At 43.9% G+C, this 16,158-nt stretch overlaps 1 protein-coding gene across 1 annotated transcript; it reads left to right on the top strand.

Annotated features, from left to right (window-relative positions):
• Positions 1-2,864: 2,864 nt before the first annotated feature.
• Positions 2,865-12,926, top strand: LOC117874251 (C-type lectin domain family 1 member A-like). Its single transcript, XM_034764218.1, has 4 exons — positions 2,865-2,993; positions 8,061-8,159; positions 12,202-12,351; positions 12,724-12,926. Exons 1-4 carry the CDS (start codon positions 2,921-2,923, stop codon positions 12,924-12,926), a joined length of 525 nt encoding a protein of 174 aa, XP_034620109.1. The 5' UTR covers positions 2,865-2,920.
• The last annotated feature ends 3,232 nt before the right edge of the window (positions 12,927-16,158 follow it).

The following is a 16,158-nucleotide window of genomic DNA, read 5'->3' as shown; positions in this document are numbered from 1 at the left end:
ACACTCTCAGCCCCCCAAAATACACTGTCTCTCCCCCCACATACACACAACACTGTCACACTCCACCACCACCCATTTGAAAAGCACGTTGCAGCCACTTGCATACTAGGATAGCTACCACAATGCACTGCTCTTTGTGGCATTGCAAGAGCTGCTAATATGACCATGCCAGTGCGCTGGCAGTTGACAGTGTAAACACACGGCAGCGTTTTCCCTGCTGCGGTCTCTGAAGGCTAGTTTAACTCCCAGTGCTCTACATCTGCAAGTGTAGCCAAGCCCTAAGACCTGATGGAATCATCCTCCAGCACTGGAAATCCACAGCAACATACCCAGGAACTCCCCCAAAGAATAGCATGCTTACTCCTAAGACCATGCTGGTATGACAAAGTGCACTGACACAGCTGTGTACATGTGTGTGTGATGAGGGGAGCTTCAAGATGTGACACTCTGCACCCCAGGGGAGCACCCTGTAACCCCCATACTCATCGTTTGTATATAATTGTGATGTTGCATATAAAGCATTCCATGTAAGGTATCAGGGGAAAGGTTATGATATGCTGAAACCCACTGTTCATCTAAATATGTGTATCATTAATGCATATGAAGTTATGAGAATTGTGTTGTATGGTTTTCACTAAAATATGCTGTGGGTTTGGGAAGCGCCCAGATACTAGCTCTCCAGAGACAATGACAAGGGAGGTAAGCAATGCCTGGGTGGGTGCTGGACAGACATCACCAGCCATTGTCCAGCAGAGGAGTTGCAATTCATTGACTCACTCACAGGAGACACACTGAGGTATTGCTTCACCTTGTGACTCAGCAACGCCCACCAGACATGCCTGGACTTGTGTTCTCCAAGCACATGGACTAAGGATATAAAACAGAACACAACGACCACATGCTTGGCCTTTTCTCCTCCCCTCCCCCCCATGCTGCAATCAATAAGGACACTCAGAAGACTGAAGACCCCAACAGAGTGGACTGGCCAAGGTTTCAAGGGTGAAACCTGTGTACTACGAACTGCAATATCCACTGGCGTGAGAAAAACTGCTTAATATAGATGTTACCCAGTCTAATAGGGTTGAGAGTTTAGACTGCATGCTTATATGATGATATATATATGCTTATATTTTATTTTATTTTGGTAACTAACTCATTATCATCAGCACAATTTTTCCCTCACTTACATGGACAAGTGATTTTTTCAGTTTTTAAAATAACTTTTATTTGCTCCACTGCAATGATCCTAGTATTAACAACACTGATTTTGCCATGTGACTGGCTTGAATGTGCATCTTTCCATCCCAGAGTGACAGTAGATAGAGTTTGCTTCAGTCAGGGCTGTGCAATGCTGAGATTTGGAAAAACTCTCACCTACAATTGTGGTGACCCAAACTGCTGGAGGTGTGAAAAGAACACTCTTTTGCCAAAACCTGGTGCATGTAGAAATCATGACATTTTCATTCCAGGTCATCCTGTATATAAAGAAGATAAATGTGTGGGTATTTTGAATTTCTCTGCTGCAATCACACAAAGTGTCAATGAGTCTGTGCAAAAGGACATGGATGGTACTCAACCAATCACAATATTTCAGAACAATCACCAGCCAGTCAGAGTACAACCTCCAGCCCAGTCATTGTGATTTCCATTCATAATTATGGAGGAAGCTGAACTCTGCCAAATTATTACCCACCTTTGGCAATCTCTATCAGATGAAAGTCACTACGTAAATGCAAAACATTATTATGCAAAAAGTAAAAGCAAAAAGCCTGCACTTGCAGAACTTTAGTCACATGAAAAATCCTTCCTCACAACAATAGGCCCATTGACTTACTCACATGACTAAGTATTGATCAAATTACCAAGGGTTTGCGGGAGAGGGCCCTGGGTAATTTCCTCTGTGACTTTTGTTATTATTGCCACTGTTTATATGTTCAGTAAGATATCTCTTCCCACAGCCCTACTCAACATTACTGCTGACTGCCTATGTGGATGATACCGTCCTGTGTCTGTCACATCACTTTGTTGTCATGGAAAGTATTGTGGGCCTGGTGGTTCTAACTGATTTACAACAGTGTGAGAGGAAAATCAGGTCCTCTGACTGCAGATGGACTACACAAAGAGGAGGAAGAGATGTATATTTGCATCAGCAAATCTTGAGTTTTCCCTTCAGCTTCCACTCACCTTCTCTCCATCATTTGCTCGAATTCCCTTTAAAACTCAACCATAGTTTCCACCTGCATCTCCAAACCTCCACCACCACCACCTGCATACTAAAGCCAGCAACCAAAATCAGACCAAGTATTATAACCTTCTGGATACCATGCTATTGTGTGGCACAGGCAGCAAATAGGAAGCACCAAGGTGCCCCAGTGCTCAAGGGTGGGTCGGTGTGAAAGGGAGAGAAAGAAGCTGTTTTTCAGCTGCTACTAGTTTTCTTCAAGGCTGGACAAATCAGTTCAGAGCCTCCATTAAGTTATGAAAGTTCTTCATGACAGAGGATTCTTAGATTCTTCACAGAATGACCTAAATATATCTTGCCCTGACAGCTTTCCATCATCCCACCTACTGTCACCAGAATTGGGATTATTACTAATCTAATTTGTGCTTATAAATAAATTAAATGCACTTTAGAAACAGAATTGAGAAAAAACAAGTCAAATCTTAGATCCCTTAATACTGTCAGAATCACTCTACTTCTTAAAGATATGAAAACCCCTTGCTCTGAACATTTTGGGTAGCGCCAGTACATTAAGTTAGCATCATATGTCTACGACTTCCTGTGTGGTTTCAGCCAGAACCTTCAAAGGTCATTAATATTTCTTCTATAAGTTACTTCTTCTCTCTTATAACTGAACAGCCAATGTGCCTATCTGTCAAGGGTATCTACCTGCCAGGAAGGAGCAGCAGCGGGTTAGCTATGGAGAATGAGGATGGATGCACCACTATAAAATTCTATTCACAAACTCCAGCTTCTGCCTTCAGATCTCCAGGTACCACTTACCTATCTAATTATCAGCTTATTAGAAGTCTATCCATCTATTTGGGAAGCAGTGGCTCTGAAAAATATTTGGGGGTTGTGGTGGTTAATCAGCTGAATATCACTGTGATACTGTGGCCAAAAGGGCTAATTCAATCCTTGAATGCATAAACAGGGGAAACTCGAGTAGGAGTAGAAAAGTTATTTCAACTCTGCATTTGTCACTGGTGAGATCGCTGCTGGAATACTGTGTCCAGTTCAAGAAGGATGTTGAAAAATTGAAGAGGGTTCAGAAAAGAACTAGGAGAATGATTAAAGGATTAGAAAGCATGCCTTCTAGTGATAGACTCAAGGAGCTCAATCTATTTAATTTTACAAAGAGAAAGTTAAGGGGTGACTTGATTACTATAAGGAGTACATTTTTAACAATGAGAATAATTAACCATTGGAATTTACCAAGGGTCGTGGTGGGGTCTCCACCATGGGCAATTTTGGAAAGATTGGAAGTTTTAGTAAAAGATCTGCTCTAGAAATTATTTTGGGGGAAGTTCTATGGCCTATGTTGTACAGGAGGTCAGACTAGATTAACACAGTGGCCTTGGACTATGAATCTTTTCTATCATCTAAGCATTTAAAATGTGCTTATCACTGTAGTGTTGTTAAATGCTCCATTCATTTTTAAAACAGATAACCAACATCACTCACTTGCCTCTCTGTTTCAGGAAATAAGTTTCAACATTTACACTTAATCTCCCTGCTGTTTTTCCTTCTGGTATGTCACAGAATGGAAGTGATGGGGTATTCTACCCCTTTCAATAGGAATTTTAGTAAAATGAGGATAAACAGGTTGAAACCTTTTTTCTGTCCGCACTAATGTGTAATTCAGGTCTCTCTCTATGCAGTTGCAAAATTTCACTGTCACAAATTATAAAAAAAAGTCAGGTAGTCTGGTGTTTCCACTGAACTACTTAGGAAATCACTGCAATATATCCCTGTCATGTTCCCCTCATGTTATCCGGACGGGTATCTGCTAGATCACTCCAATCCTTGACTCTGGGAGCCAGGCTTACCCTGCTCTACTGTGAGAACCCCCACTCCTGGGCTGTTCACGCACAGCCTCTGGGATGTAAGCTTCTCCTTGGATTGTGCAACCCAATGAAACTAGCCAATATCTCCAGTCCCAGACTCAACCCTAGAAACCGCCATTTTGCAGTGTCCAGTTCTGCCCACTGGACGCTGCAAGCTTATATTAGTTCATCAATTTAACAAAGAAATTAATATGTGCCAGGCTTGTTATCCCAAGGGGAATCTCTGACACACTTCAAACCAAACACATTGCTTCAGGTAGAATAAACAACCAAATGTATGGCTCACATGACTGGAGTACTATCATGGATGGATATAAACTGTTCAGGAAGGACAGGCAGGACAGAAAAGGTGGGGGAGTTGCATTGTATGTAAGAGAGGAGTATGACTGCTCAGAGCTCCGGTATGAAACTGCAGAAAAACCTGAGAGTCTCTGGATAAAGTTGAGAAGTGTGAGCAACAAGGGGGATGTCGTGGTCGGAGTCTGCTATAGACCACCAGACCAGGGGGATGAGGTGGACGAGGCTTTCTTCTGGTACCTAGCAGAAGTTGCTAGATCGCAGGCCCTGGTTCTCATGGGAGACTTTAATCACCCCGATATCTGCTGGGAGAGCAAGACAGCGGTGCACAGAAAATCCAGGAAGTTTTTGGAAAGTGTAGGGGACAATTTCCTGGTGCAAGTGCTGGAGGAATCAACTAGGGGCAGAGCTTTTCTTGACCTGCTGATCACAAACAGGGAAGAATTAGTAAGGGAAGCAAAAGTGGATGGGAACCTGGGAGGCAGTGACCATGAGATGGTCGAGTTCAGGATCCTGACACAAGGAAGAAAGGAGAGCAATAGAATATGGACCCTGGACTTCAGAAAAGCAGACTTTGACTCCCTCAGGGAACAGATGGGCAGGATCCCCTGGGAGAATAACATGAAGGGCAAAGGGGTCCAGGAGAGCTGGCTGTATTTTAAAGAATCCTTATTGCGGTTGCAGGAACAAACCATCCCGATGTGTAGAAAGAATAGTAAATATGGCAGGCGACCAGCTTGGCTAAACAGTGAAATCCTTGCTGATCTTAAACGCAAAAAAGAAGCTTACAAGAAGTGGAAGATTGGACAAATGACCAGGGAGGAGTATAAAAATATTGCTCAGGCATGCAGGAGTGAAATCAGGAAGGCCAAATCACACTTGGAGTTGCAGCTAGCAAGAGATGTTAAGAGTAACAAGAAGGGTTTCTTCAGGTATGTTAGCAACAAGAAGAAAGTCAAGGAAAGTGTGGGTCCCTTACTGAATGAGGGAGGCAACCTAGTGACCGAGGATGTGGAAAAAGCTAATGTACTCAATGATTTTTTTGCCTCTGTCTTCACGAACAAGGTCAGCTCCCAGACTGCTGCACTGGGCAGCACAATATGGGGAGAAGGTGACCAGCCCTCTGTGGAGAAAGAAGTGGTTCGGGACTATTTAGAAAAACTGGACGTGGAAAAGTCCATGGGGCCGGATGCGCTGCATCCAAAGGTGCTAAAGGAGTTGGCGGATGAGATTGCAGAGCCATTAGCCATTATTTTTGAAAACTCATGGCAATCAGGGGAGGTCCCGGATGACTGGAAAAAGGTTAATGTAGTGCCCATCTTTAAAAAAGGGAAGAAGGAGGATCCGGGGAACTACAGGCCAGTCAGCCTCACCTCAGTCCCTGGAAAATCATGGAGTGGGTCCTCAAGGAATCAATTCTGAAACACTTAGAGGAGAGGAAAGTGATCAGGAACAGTCAGCATGGATTCACCAAGGGGAAGTCGTGCCTGACTAACCTAATTGCCTTCTATGATGAGATAACCAACTCTGTGGATGAGGGGAAAGCAGTGGATGTGTTATTTCTTGACTTTAGCAAAGCTTTTGATACGGTCTCCCACAGTATTCTTGCCGCCAAGTTAAAGAAGTATGGGCTGGATGAATGGACTGTAAGATGGATAGAAAGCTGGCTAGATCGTCGGGCTCAACGGGTAGTGATCAATGGCTCCATGTCTAGTTGGCAGCCGGTTTCAAGCGGAGTGCTCCAAGGGTCGGTCCTGGGGCGGTTTTGTTTAATATCTTTATTAATGATCTGGAGGATGGTGTGGACTGTACTCTCAGCAAGTTTGCAGATGACACTAAACTAGGAGGCATGGTAGATACACTAGAAGGTAGGGATCGGATACAGAGGGACCTAGACAAATTAGAGGATTGGGCCAAAAAAAACCTGGTGAGGTTCAACAAGGACAAGTGCAGAGTCCTGCACTTAGGACAGAAGAATCCTATGCACTGCTACAGACTAGGGACCGAATGGCTAGGTAGCAGTTCTGCAGAAAAGGACCTAGGGGTCACAGTGGACGAGAAGCTGGATAGGAGTCAACAGTGTGCTCTTGTTGCCAAGAAGGCTAACGGCATTTTGGGCTGTATAAGTAGGGGCATTGCCAGCAGATCGAGGAATGTGATCATTCCCCTTTATTCAACATTGGTGAGACCTCATCTAGAGTACTGTGTCCAGTTTTGGGCCCCACACTACAAGAAGGATGTGGAAAAATTGGAAAGAGTCCAGCGGAGGGCAACAAAAATTATTAGGGGGCTGGAGCACATGACTTATGAGGAGAGGCTGAGGGAACTAGGATTGTTTAGTCTCCAGAAGAGAAGAATGAGGGGGGATTTGATAGCAGCCTTCAACTACCTGAAGGGGAGTTCCAAAGAGGATGGAGCTTGGCTGTCCTCAGTGGTGGCAGATGACAGAACAAGGAGCAATGGTCTCAAGTTGCAGTGGGGGAGGTCTAGGTTGGATATTAGGAAACACTATTTCACTAGGAGGGTGGTGAAGCACTGGAATGCGTTACCTAGGGAGGTGGTGGAGTCTCCTTCCTTGGAGGTTTTTAAGGCCTGGCTTGACAAAGCCCTGGCTGGGATGATTTAGTTGGGAATTGGTCCTGCTTTGAGCAGGGGGTTGGACTAGATGACCTCCTGAGGTCCCTTCCAACCCTGATATTCTATGATTCTATGATTTATTAACTGCAAAGATAAATTTTAAGTGATTATAAGTCAAAGCACAACAAGTTAGATTTGGTTAAATGAAATAAAAGCAAAATGCATTCTAAGCTGATCTTAACACTTTCAATGCCCTTACAAACGTAGATGCTTCTCACCACAGGCTGGCTGGTTGCTCTTCAGCCAGGCCTCTCCCCTTTGATCAGGGCTTCAGCTGCTTGGTGTTGATGTCTGCAGGTGTAGGTGGAAGAGAGAGAAAGAACATGGTAAATGTCTCTCCCTTTTATAATGTTCTTTCTTCCCTCTTGGCTTTGCCGACTCCGCTTCAGATTCAGGTGAGCATTACTTCATTGCAGTCCCAAACTGGCCAAAGGAAGGGGTGGTGACTCACTCAAGAGTCCAACAGATCCTTTTGTTGCTGCCTAGGCCAGTGTCCTTTGTTCCTGTGAGGCTGAGCTGGGTCTGTTCCATACGTGCCCTGATGAGGTGTGAATGTCTTTCTGTTCTTGGAGAGTTTTTGCCTGGGGTTATTTTAAGCCATGAGGGTACATTTTCAGCCTCATAACTACATACATGAAATTATAACCTATAACATTACTGTAACAACAATGCTCAGTGCATCATGAGCCTTGCAAAGACACCTGACATGACAAACTTTGCACTGGATACCACACAATCATTTTACAAGGATGAACATGGGGGTGCTGGGTGTTCCCCCAAGGTATAGAGTATCACAATCACACATCAGCAAATTATTCTTTTATGGGAGAGAAGAGAGGCATGTTGGCCAGTACTGAAGGGGCCCATTGGCCAGTGCTCCCCAGCTGGGTTAAGAGTGCATTGCACAACACGTTCTAATGGCATAGGGGTATGTTGGTTAGCTTGGCCTTTCCAATTTCCAGCCATGGGCTGCCTACCTGGACTCAAACAGTGCAATTACTTTTCAGCCTGCCCCTGTGTTCTTCCACCTGTCTTTCTGTTATTTTTCTCCCTCTTAGAGTGTCCATCACCATCTCCACAGTGGTGGCTCATTGCAGTGATTCTTGAGATCCTCTGTTTGGTTTTGCTAATAACTGCGAGGGTCTTTGATGCCAACTGTAAGTATCAGCAGGTAGATACTAAGGGCATGGGAAACCAACTCACATATTTCCTAATGTATGTGCATTTAGACATATAGGGCCAAATTCTTCCCATTGTCTCCAGTGGAGTTATACCAGCAGAGAATTTGGCCTATAAACCATGCCAAATGCAAGTATTAATGAGGTACAAAACCCTAAATCCAAAGTAGGTTATCCCCACCCCTATACATATCAGGGCATTAGTCTCCTGTGCTTATCTGTCACCCACAGCCTGGGCCTGGGCCCTGCTGGCTCAACATAGGGGAAGACTGATGATTCTCTCTATTCCCGTCCCTCTCCATTCTGCTTCTTTGTCCCCTTTTATACCCCACTCTGGACTATTCCATTCTTCCTTCTGCCCTGTCCCCTTCCCCTTCTGTCACTTCCCCCACTGCCTTCTCTTTCTCCCCCTTTTGTTCTATCTGCATCCTTGTTCCCCTTCCATTCCCTCCTCTTCCATTGTCCCTCGGTTACTCCAGATCTCTGATTCTTACCTCTCCTGAATTCTTATAATTATTGTAAATTGTTGACAAAGGTACCAATGGATTGTGAATAGAAGGACTACTTAAGAAAACAGAAGAGATAAGCAACAGGTAGAGCAATAGGCAGAGGCAAAGAAACTCTTTCTCCCTTCTCACTCACCCTTCCTGCATTCCACAACTTTTAATGTAGCAGCTGCTCAGCTCCTCCAATTCATTCCTTCCCTTTCAGCCTCCAGCTCTGACGGCTGCATGGTTATTACTGTCCCTGCCATTTTCGCCTTGACCATGCTGGTCCCCTAAACCATTCCTGTCAGCAACACAGGCCCCAGCCTTGGCTTCTTCCTCCCCACCATTACATCTGCTCTGCTCAGCTGAGTACTTCTGGAGGGAATTCCAGGATTTTGCTGACTTTCTTTGCTATCAGTTTATCCTCTCTTCCGTCAGCTCTGATCTTGACCCTAAAATCCTACTTCTCCTCGCTTATCTGCTCTTAGGACTCTAATCCTTGACAGGTCTTTGTTGCCTTGGCCTTTCGTTAAACTCATCAGAATTGGTTCCTCGTTCTTCCCTTTTGCACCAGTATCTTTCCCCTTTATTGATATTCACATGTGAGCATAAGAACACCTATACAAGGTCAGACCAATGGTGCATCTAGCCCAGTATCGTGTCTTCTGACAATGGCCAATGCCAGCAGCCTCAGAGAAAATGAACAGAACAGGGCAATTATCAAGTGATCCATCCCCTGTCGTTCAGTCAATGATTCTGGCAGTCAGAGGTTTAGGGACGCCCAGAGCATAGGGTTGTGTCTCTGATCACCTTGTCTAATAGCTGTTGATAGACCTATCCTCTATGAAAATATGGTTAAAGATGCATGAAATATGGTTAAATATGCATGAAAACATGATTATGTCACAAGTTAAGGGTTTCATCTAACCAGCCCTTGGCTAGTGCCATTTATCAATCTCTTTTTCTATTTAATGGTACTTTCATTTTACTCTCATTTTAACAGTCAGCTCTTTTGACTGCTATCTGCTTATCACTCTTTGAAATCTGTTTGCTCCTTTGCACATTTGCTAGCTCACCTGTTTACACAATACCCAGACTAGCTTCCCAGTGACACACTGTCCAGCCATTAACTTCTGCTTCATTATCTTGGCAAGCTATGCAGGTTTCTGCTTTATTTGGCACAGCCAGGAAACTGGTTCTTCAGGGCACTTCCAGTTTTTCACTTGCTTTCTGTAGGCTTGATTCTTCTCTTCATCTCTATCTGCTGATGCGGAACATCAGGGAATGATTGACTCAGGCAGAAACATTCCTTCATGATGTCTGATTCTTTACCAAAGCCAGGTGGATATCTTCTCTTTCCAGATATACATTAAACACATTGCCCTTGTGTCTGACGAAGTGGGTATTCACCCACAAAAGCTTATGCTCCAATACATCTGTTAGTCTTAAAGGTGCCACAGGACTCTTTGCTGCATTAAACACAATGTTATTCTTCAGCCTATTCACCCTAATTCATTGCTAACTGATTATGCTGAGTCATAAACCTTCAGTGGGTCGCAGCAAAGTGGTGAATGTTGTCAGCAAGTCTCAGGTAATTTCAGTTCCCCTTTCTTCTCATATAATTTGTCCTAAGATGTTCTCCAGGCAGGAGATGGACATCTTGAAATGGAGTATTTTCTTATCATAAGTGGTTGACTCTCACATTGGAGTAATGTTCATTATAAAACTTTCTTTTACAATACCACAGCACTGTAGGTGTACATGGCTCCTTTCCAGCAAATGTAAATAGGTGAGGCCTGATTCTGATCTGATCTACAATGGTTTTACCTCAGTGCAGTTTCTCCTGATTTCACCAATCAGCATCCCTGCTCATGGCTGAGTGTATCAGGCTCTCCATTTCTAGTGCCATAGATGCTGGAACTAGGGATGCTGGGGGTTCTGCTCAGGGGTGAAAGTAACTTAAGGGACTTACCAGTACGCAGGGCCAGGGGTCCTGACCGGAGCAGGGCCTCAACCGGAAGGGGCAGGGCCTCAACCAGAAGAGGTGGGGCATTTAAATCCCTGGACCCTTTAAATCGCGATTTAAAGGGCCTGGGCCGCTGGCTGCAGTAGGGGTGGCTGGGAGCCCTGGGCCCTTTAAGTCATCGCCGGAGCCCCATGGTAGTGGTAGGTGTGGCGGCAGCCAGGAGCCCCGGGCCCTTTAAACCACCGCCGGAGCCCCGGGGCTCCTGGCCACTACCCCGAGGCTCTGGCAGTGGGGCTGTGGCGGTGATTTAAAGACCCCGGGGATCAAGCTGTGGTAGCAGTGGCTGGGAGCCCTGGGCCCTTTAAATCACCGCCAGAGCTCTGGGGCTCCCGGCCGCCACCACTACCCCGGGCTCCAGCAGCAGAGCTCTGGCAGTGATTTAAAGGGCCAGGGGCTCTGGCCTCTGCCTGCAGCCAGGACCCTTTTAAATTGCCAGCCTGGGGAAGCTGCCCCCTGCCAGTATGGTCAGCTGTGTACCGGCTCTTGCAGGTACGCTGTACTGGACCGGCTTACTTTCACCTCTGGTTCTGCTGCATCCCCTGGCAAGGATTTACAGTTTGGTTCAATGGCTCTCAGCAACCCCACTCTACAAATTCTTCCAACTCCCCTGTCTAGTGCCCCTTGCCAACAACCACTCCAACCCTGCAATGGTCTGATTCTTCTTATGACTTGGCTTTCCAGCCAGGCTGCATTCAATCCCATCCCTTCCAGGGTAAGAAAGTCCCACAATTAATAGTCCAAAGATGCTATGCCAGCTCTTTGGCCCCCGATTCTGGGCCCAGTGTTCCTTACACCCCTTGTCTCCAGGCTTTCAATAGTCCTTACCCCATATATCAGGGTTTACTGCCTCCCAGGACTGCTTCTTACCTTGGCCTGTCTCTAGGTCCTTTTCCACAGCCCCTTTCCAAGCTCAACGAGTTCTTTCCAGCTCCTGTAAGGAGCAATGTCTCCCAGAGCTTTCTCTTGGAGGTTGGTTCTTGCCCTTTTATCATAGATCACTACAGGACTTCACTCTACCACCATGGCTTCCCTGTGTCTCTCCTGACCTTTTACCAGAGTTCCCTTCCTAGAAGAGAATCCCAAGGCCTGGTCTCCCTGGGCTTCCTGCCTCCCTACTATCCTGAAGCCCTTCCTTTATATTTCCACTTAGCTCCTCCCGAGCTGGGACTCATCCTTAACTAGGCTTGACACACACTGTAGTTGCCACAAGGTGCCATAATTGAGCTCTCCAGCTACCCTTAACCCTTTCAGTGCCAGCGTGGGGTACACACCCCATCACCCACTAGTCTAAGTGAGATCAGAATATGGCCCATTGTCTCTGCCTCAAGATAACTATGATGCAAAATTAGACCAAAAACATTGCAGCAGCCTGCAGTGGCTGAAGGGAGGACAATGATGTATAATTTAAAACATTACAGCTGTTACAGTGATCATTGTTCTGTCGATTATTTCATTTCCTCCATGGCCCAGTAAAAACAATGTTTTGTTCCCTTATTCTGATCTGAAGCCTCTCAGCTGTCCTGCCTGGAAGCCAGAGAGTATGACAACCTCACCCAGCAGAGGGAAAACCTGAAGAACCTCACCCAGCAGCTGGAGCATCTCCAAGCACAGAACTTAAACCTTTCAGAGGCTGTCCAGCAGCTGGCAAGCTACCGAGGTACTAAACCATATTGGGAAGTCTGTTGTCACCCCAAGGCAGTTTCATAATTGTAAGCAAAACTATGTTTGAATACACTTGGAGCCTGCTTCTGCTCACGGTGAAATCAATTATAATTTTGCCATTGACACTTCAATGGGAGTAGGGTAAGGCCCTTAATCACGCAACAGCTAATGCCATTTTTGGCAATAAGTCCCATTACAAATAGACCGAAGAAATAATGATGGGTGAGTGGTACTGGAGAGTGTTAAAATGCAAATTTTCCAGCCATAGAATGATATTTTGCTAGGTAAATTACTCTGAAATTAAACTGCATCACCCTCAAATGACTGATAAATATGGTGTAATCATCAACTTGGTTTTGTTTTGAAGGCTCCAAATGCCGCCTTTGTCCAGATAAATGGTTACAGCACGGAGAGGATTGCTTCCACTTTTCTAATGAATTTAAAATTTGGCAAAAGAGTAAAGATTATTGCTCTTCACTAGCTTCCAAGCTGCTTCAGATAGACAGCAAAGAAGAACTGGTAAATATTTCTTTCTTTTTTAATACTGGCAAACATAATTCAACAAGATAAAAAATGTCTAAATGGCCTAGAGCAGAATAAACTATACAAAATCCACTGTTATATGGTTAAAGGAAAGCTGCAGCTATTCGTTATTTAGAACACAGTGTAACTGCAGTATTTATTAGAAATGCTTTTCATTGTTTAATTATCTTCCTAACAGGCTATAGTACTGGTAGTGCTTGCTTCATTGGCCCAATACTGACAATAACCCCACTGGTTTCCCTTCAACTGGTATTAAAAAACAAGTAACTGCTAGGATAGATGGGACAGGACTATTTTCAGCACTGTTACAGAACACTAGGGTCCTGTAAGGTCAAATTGACATGTTCTATGCACCACCTGAGTACCACTTAAGACTTACTGTGAAGGCTTATGTGGAACTTAAAAGCATTAAGGCTGCGTGCTGGCTCTCTGCTTAGCACATCTTTGGGAGTAATAAAAATAATTGTTAGTAGGGCTGCCAACAGGGCCGGCTCTACTGTTTTTGCCGCCCCAAGCAGCGCGCTGAAGTGCCGTTAGGGCGGCACGCGCGTTTCCGCGGCGGCGGCAATTTGGCGGCAGCTTCTGTCTTCAGCCGGAAGATAGAAGCCGCCGAATTGCCCCAGCAGGCAGCTGAACATAGAAGTTGCCACCGAATTGCCACCACCACAGAAACGTGCGTGCCGCCCTCATGGCACACGGACTGCCCCCGCCGTCCACGGCGGCAATTCGGCGTGCTGCTTGGAGCGGCAAAAACACACGGACTACCGCCCCTTGCAGATTGCCGCCCCAAGCTCCTGCTTGGAATGCTGGTGACTGGAGCCGGCCCTGGCTGCCGATTAATCACAGTTAACTCACGCCATTAACTCAAAACAATTAATCGCAATTAAAAAAATTAATCACAATTAATCACAGTTTTAATCACATTGTTAAACAGTAGAATACCAATTTAAAATGTATTAAATATTTTTGGCTGTTCTTCTACATTTTCAAATATCTTGATTTTAATTACAACACAGAATACAAAGTGTACAGTGCTCATTTTATATTCTTTTTATTACAAATATTTTCACTGTAAAAATGATGGACTGCTTTGGATTGTTATTGAGTAGAACCCATCATCAGCATGGATGCATGTCCTCTGGAATGGTGGTTGAAGCATGAAGGGACATATGAATTTTTAGCACATCTGGCATATAAATATCTTGCAACGTCGCCTACAAAAGTGCCATGCGAATGCCTGTTCTCACTTTCAGGTGACATTGTAAACAAGAAGCAGGCAGCATTATCCCCTGAAAATGTAAACAAATTTGTTTGTCTGAGCAATTGGCTGAACAAGAAGTAGGACTTAGTGGATTTGTAGGCTCTAAAGTTTTACATTGTTTTATTTTTGAATGCAGTTTTTTGTACATAATTCTACATTTGTAAGTTGCACTTTCATGATAAAAAGATCGCACTACAGCACTTATATGAGGTGAACTGAAAAATACTATTTCTTTTGTTTATTTACAGTGCAAATACTTGTAATTAAAAATAAATATTAAGTGAGCATTGTACACTTTGTATTCTGTGTGGTACCTGAAATCAATATATTTGAAAATGTAGAAAACATCCAAAAATATTTAAATAAACGGTATTCTATTATTGTTTAGCAGCGCAATTAATTGTGCAATTAATCACAATTTATTTTTTAATCACATGATTAATTGCAATTAATGTTTTTAATCATTTGACAGCCCTAATTGATAGTAATTAATAATGGTGAAAACATGATTGAGACTCAGGACAACTACAACACCATGAACTTAGGCCTTGGGAAATAAGGGAAGGAAGAGAGGATATTCACTATTTCATTTTAAAATTATATAATTTTCATATGGAATGATAACCATTAAAAAAATAAACATTGTCATCCATTAATACAAAATTACCACATTGTTACTACAGTTTTTTCCTGCTGAAAATAAAGAAAACAATGTATGGTGACTGTTGACAAAAAGATTTGCTAATGGCTACAATTATATTTTGTTACTGATCTGAAAACTTACAAGTGCAGATCTACTCTCCAAATGACTTCATAAAAATGGCAATGTATTATTTCACAGATTAGCTCCTTGTGTATGCAGTCAGAGTCAGAGCTGCTTATCTTAGTGACAAAAGTAATACTTTGAGGTAAAATTTTCAAAAGCACCTATGTGATTTGGAAGTCAAAGTCCCATTTTCAAAAGCAACTTAAGTACTTAAGAGCCTGATCCTCATTGAAACTTAGCCTCATAAGTGCCTGAGATATGTTTCAAAATGGCCCTTTGGCTCCCAAGTCATTTAGGTGCTTTTGAAAATCTTACCCCAGATCTTCAGCTAAAGTAAATCAATGTTGCCCCATTGGCTTCAATAGAGCTACACCAAATTACACCATCTGAAGATCTGACCCTCAGGCTCCAGGCTGAGTTTACAGGGATGGCAGTTAGATAAAGGTATATTTTTACCCGTAATTTGTCAAAATTTCATCTTGAGTTACTGGGAGACAATGGACAATGAACAATAAAGTTTGTGGTCATTTTAGCAGATGTACTGAATAATAAATATGCATTTCAGTAATAAAGCGTAGTCCCAGTGCTGTTGTGCTAGGTATTGTATAAGCATATAACAAAGAGACAGTTCCTGCTCTGGGCAATTTATAATATAAACCTCACAAACGTTAAAAGTTCTGGGTCTGATCCTCAGTTGGTATAAACTGGTGCTAAGTCTATTGAGGATAATATAGCTATGCTGATTTACACCAGTTGAGAATCTAGCCTATTGTCTCCTAATATCCTCTTGTGGGGAAAAAGAACTGGGTAGCCTTCTTTTTGACAGCCAAAGTAACACCGAAGGCCCAAAATCAGGCCCTCTGACAGAGGCTCGATATACTGACTGCCCTTACAAAAGGCAGTACAGGCCAGGGCCTGAACAAGACTAAGCTGTACAATTCCCTGCCAAATACAGTCAAGGGTTATGACCAGAGGAGGGAGGGGGAGGGAGCAATGCGAAAGGCCTCAGCAACATAATAACCGCTTGTTTATGAAACATAATAACTGCTTATATGAAGAAATTGCTTCTAGTAAAGGCCAACTTCTCCTGTAGTTCCAGCTAACTGCCAAACTAGCCAATCATATATCTTCTTTGGGCGTCCTGTGATAAACCCCTATGCCCTTAACCGTAAAACCCCGGAAAAATAATATGTACCCTGACGAGAAAAGCATTCCAACTGGTGCCAGGTACC

Source organism: Trachemys scripta, chromosome 1 (genome assembly GCF_013100865.1).
Source record: "Trachemys scripta elegans isolate TJP31775 chromosome 1, CAS_Tse_1.0, whole genome shotgun sequence".
NCBI classification, from domain to species: domain Eukaryota; kingdom Metazoa; phylum Chordata; order Testudines; family Emydidae; genus Trachemys; species Trachemys scripta.
The sequence above is the reverse complement of the archived record's forward strand: the minus strand, read 5'-3'. Positions and strand labels throughout refer to the sequence as shown.

Coding starts and splice junctions, on each gene's coding strand:
- LOC117874251 (XM_034764218.1), top strand. CDS start 2,921: ATGGAGAATGAGGATGGATGCACCACTATAAAATTCTATTCACAAACT. Junction 8,160..12,201: donor GAGGGTCTTTGATGCCAACT/GTAAGTATCAGC, acceptor TCTGATCTGAAG/CCTCTCAGCTGTCCTGCCTG. Junction 12,352..12,723: donor GCAGCTGGCAAGCTACCGAG/GTACTAAACCAT, acceptor TTTGTTTTGAAG/GCTCCAAATGCCGCCTTTGT.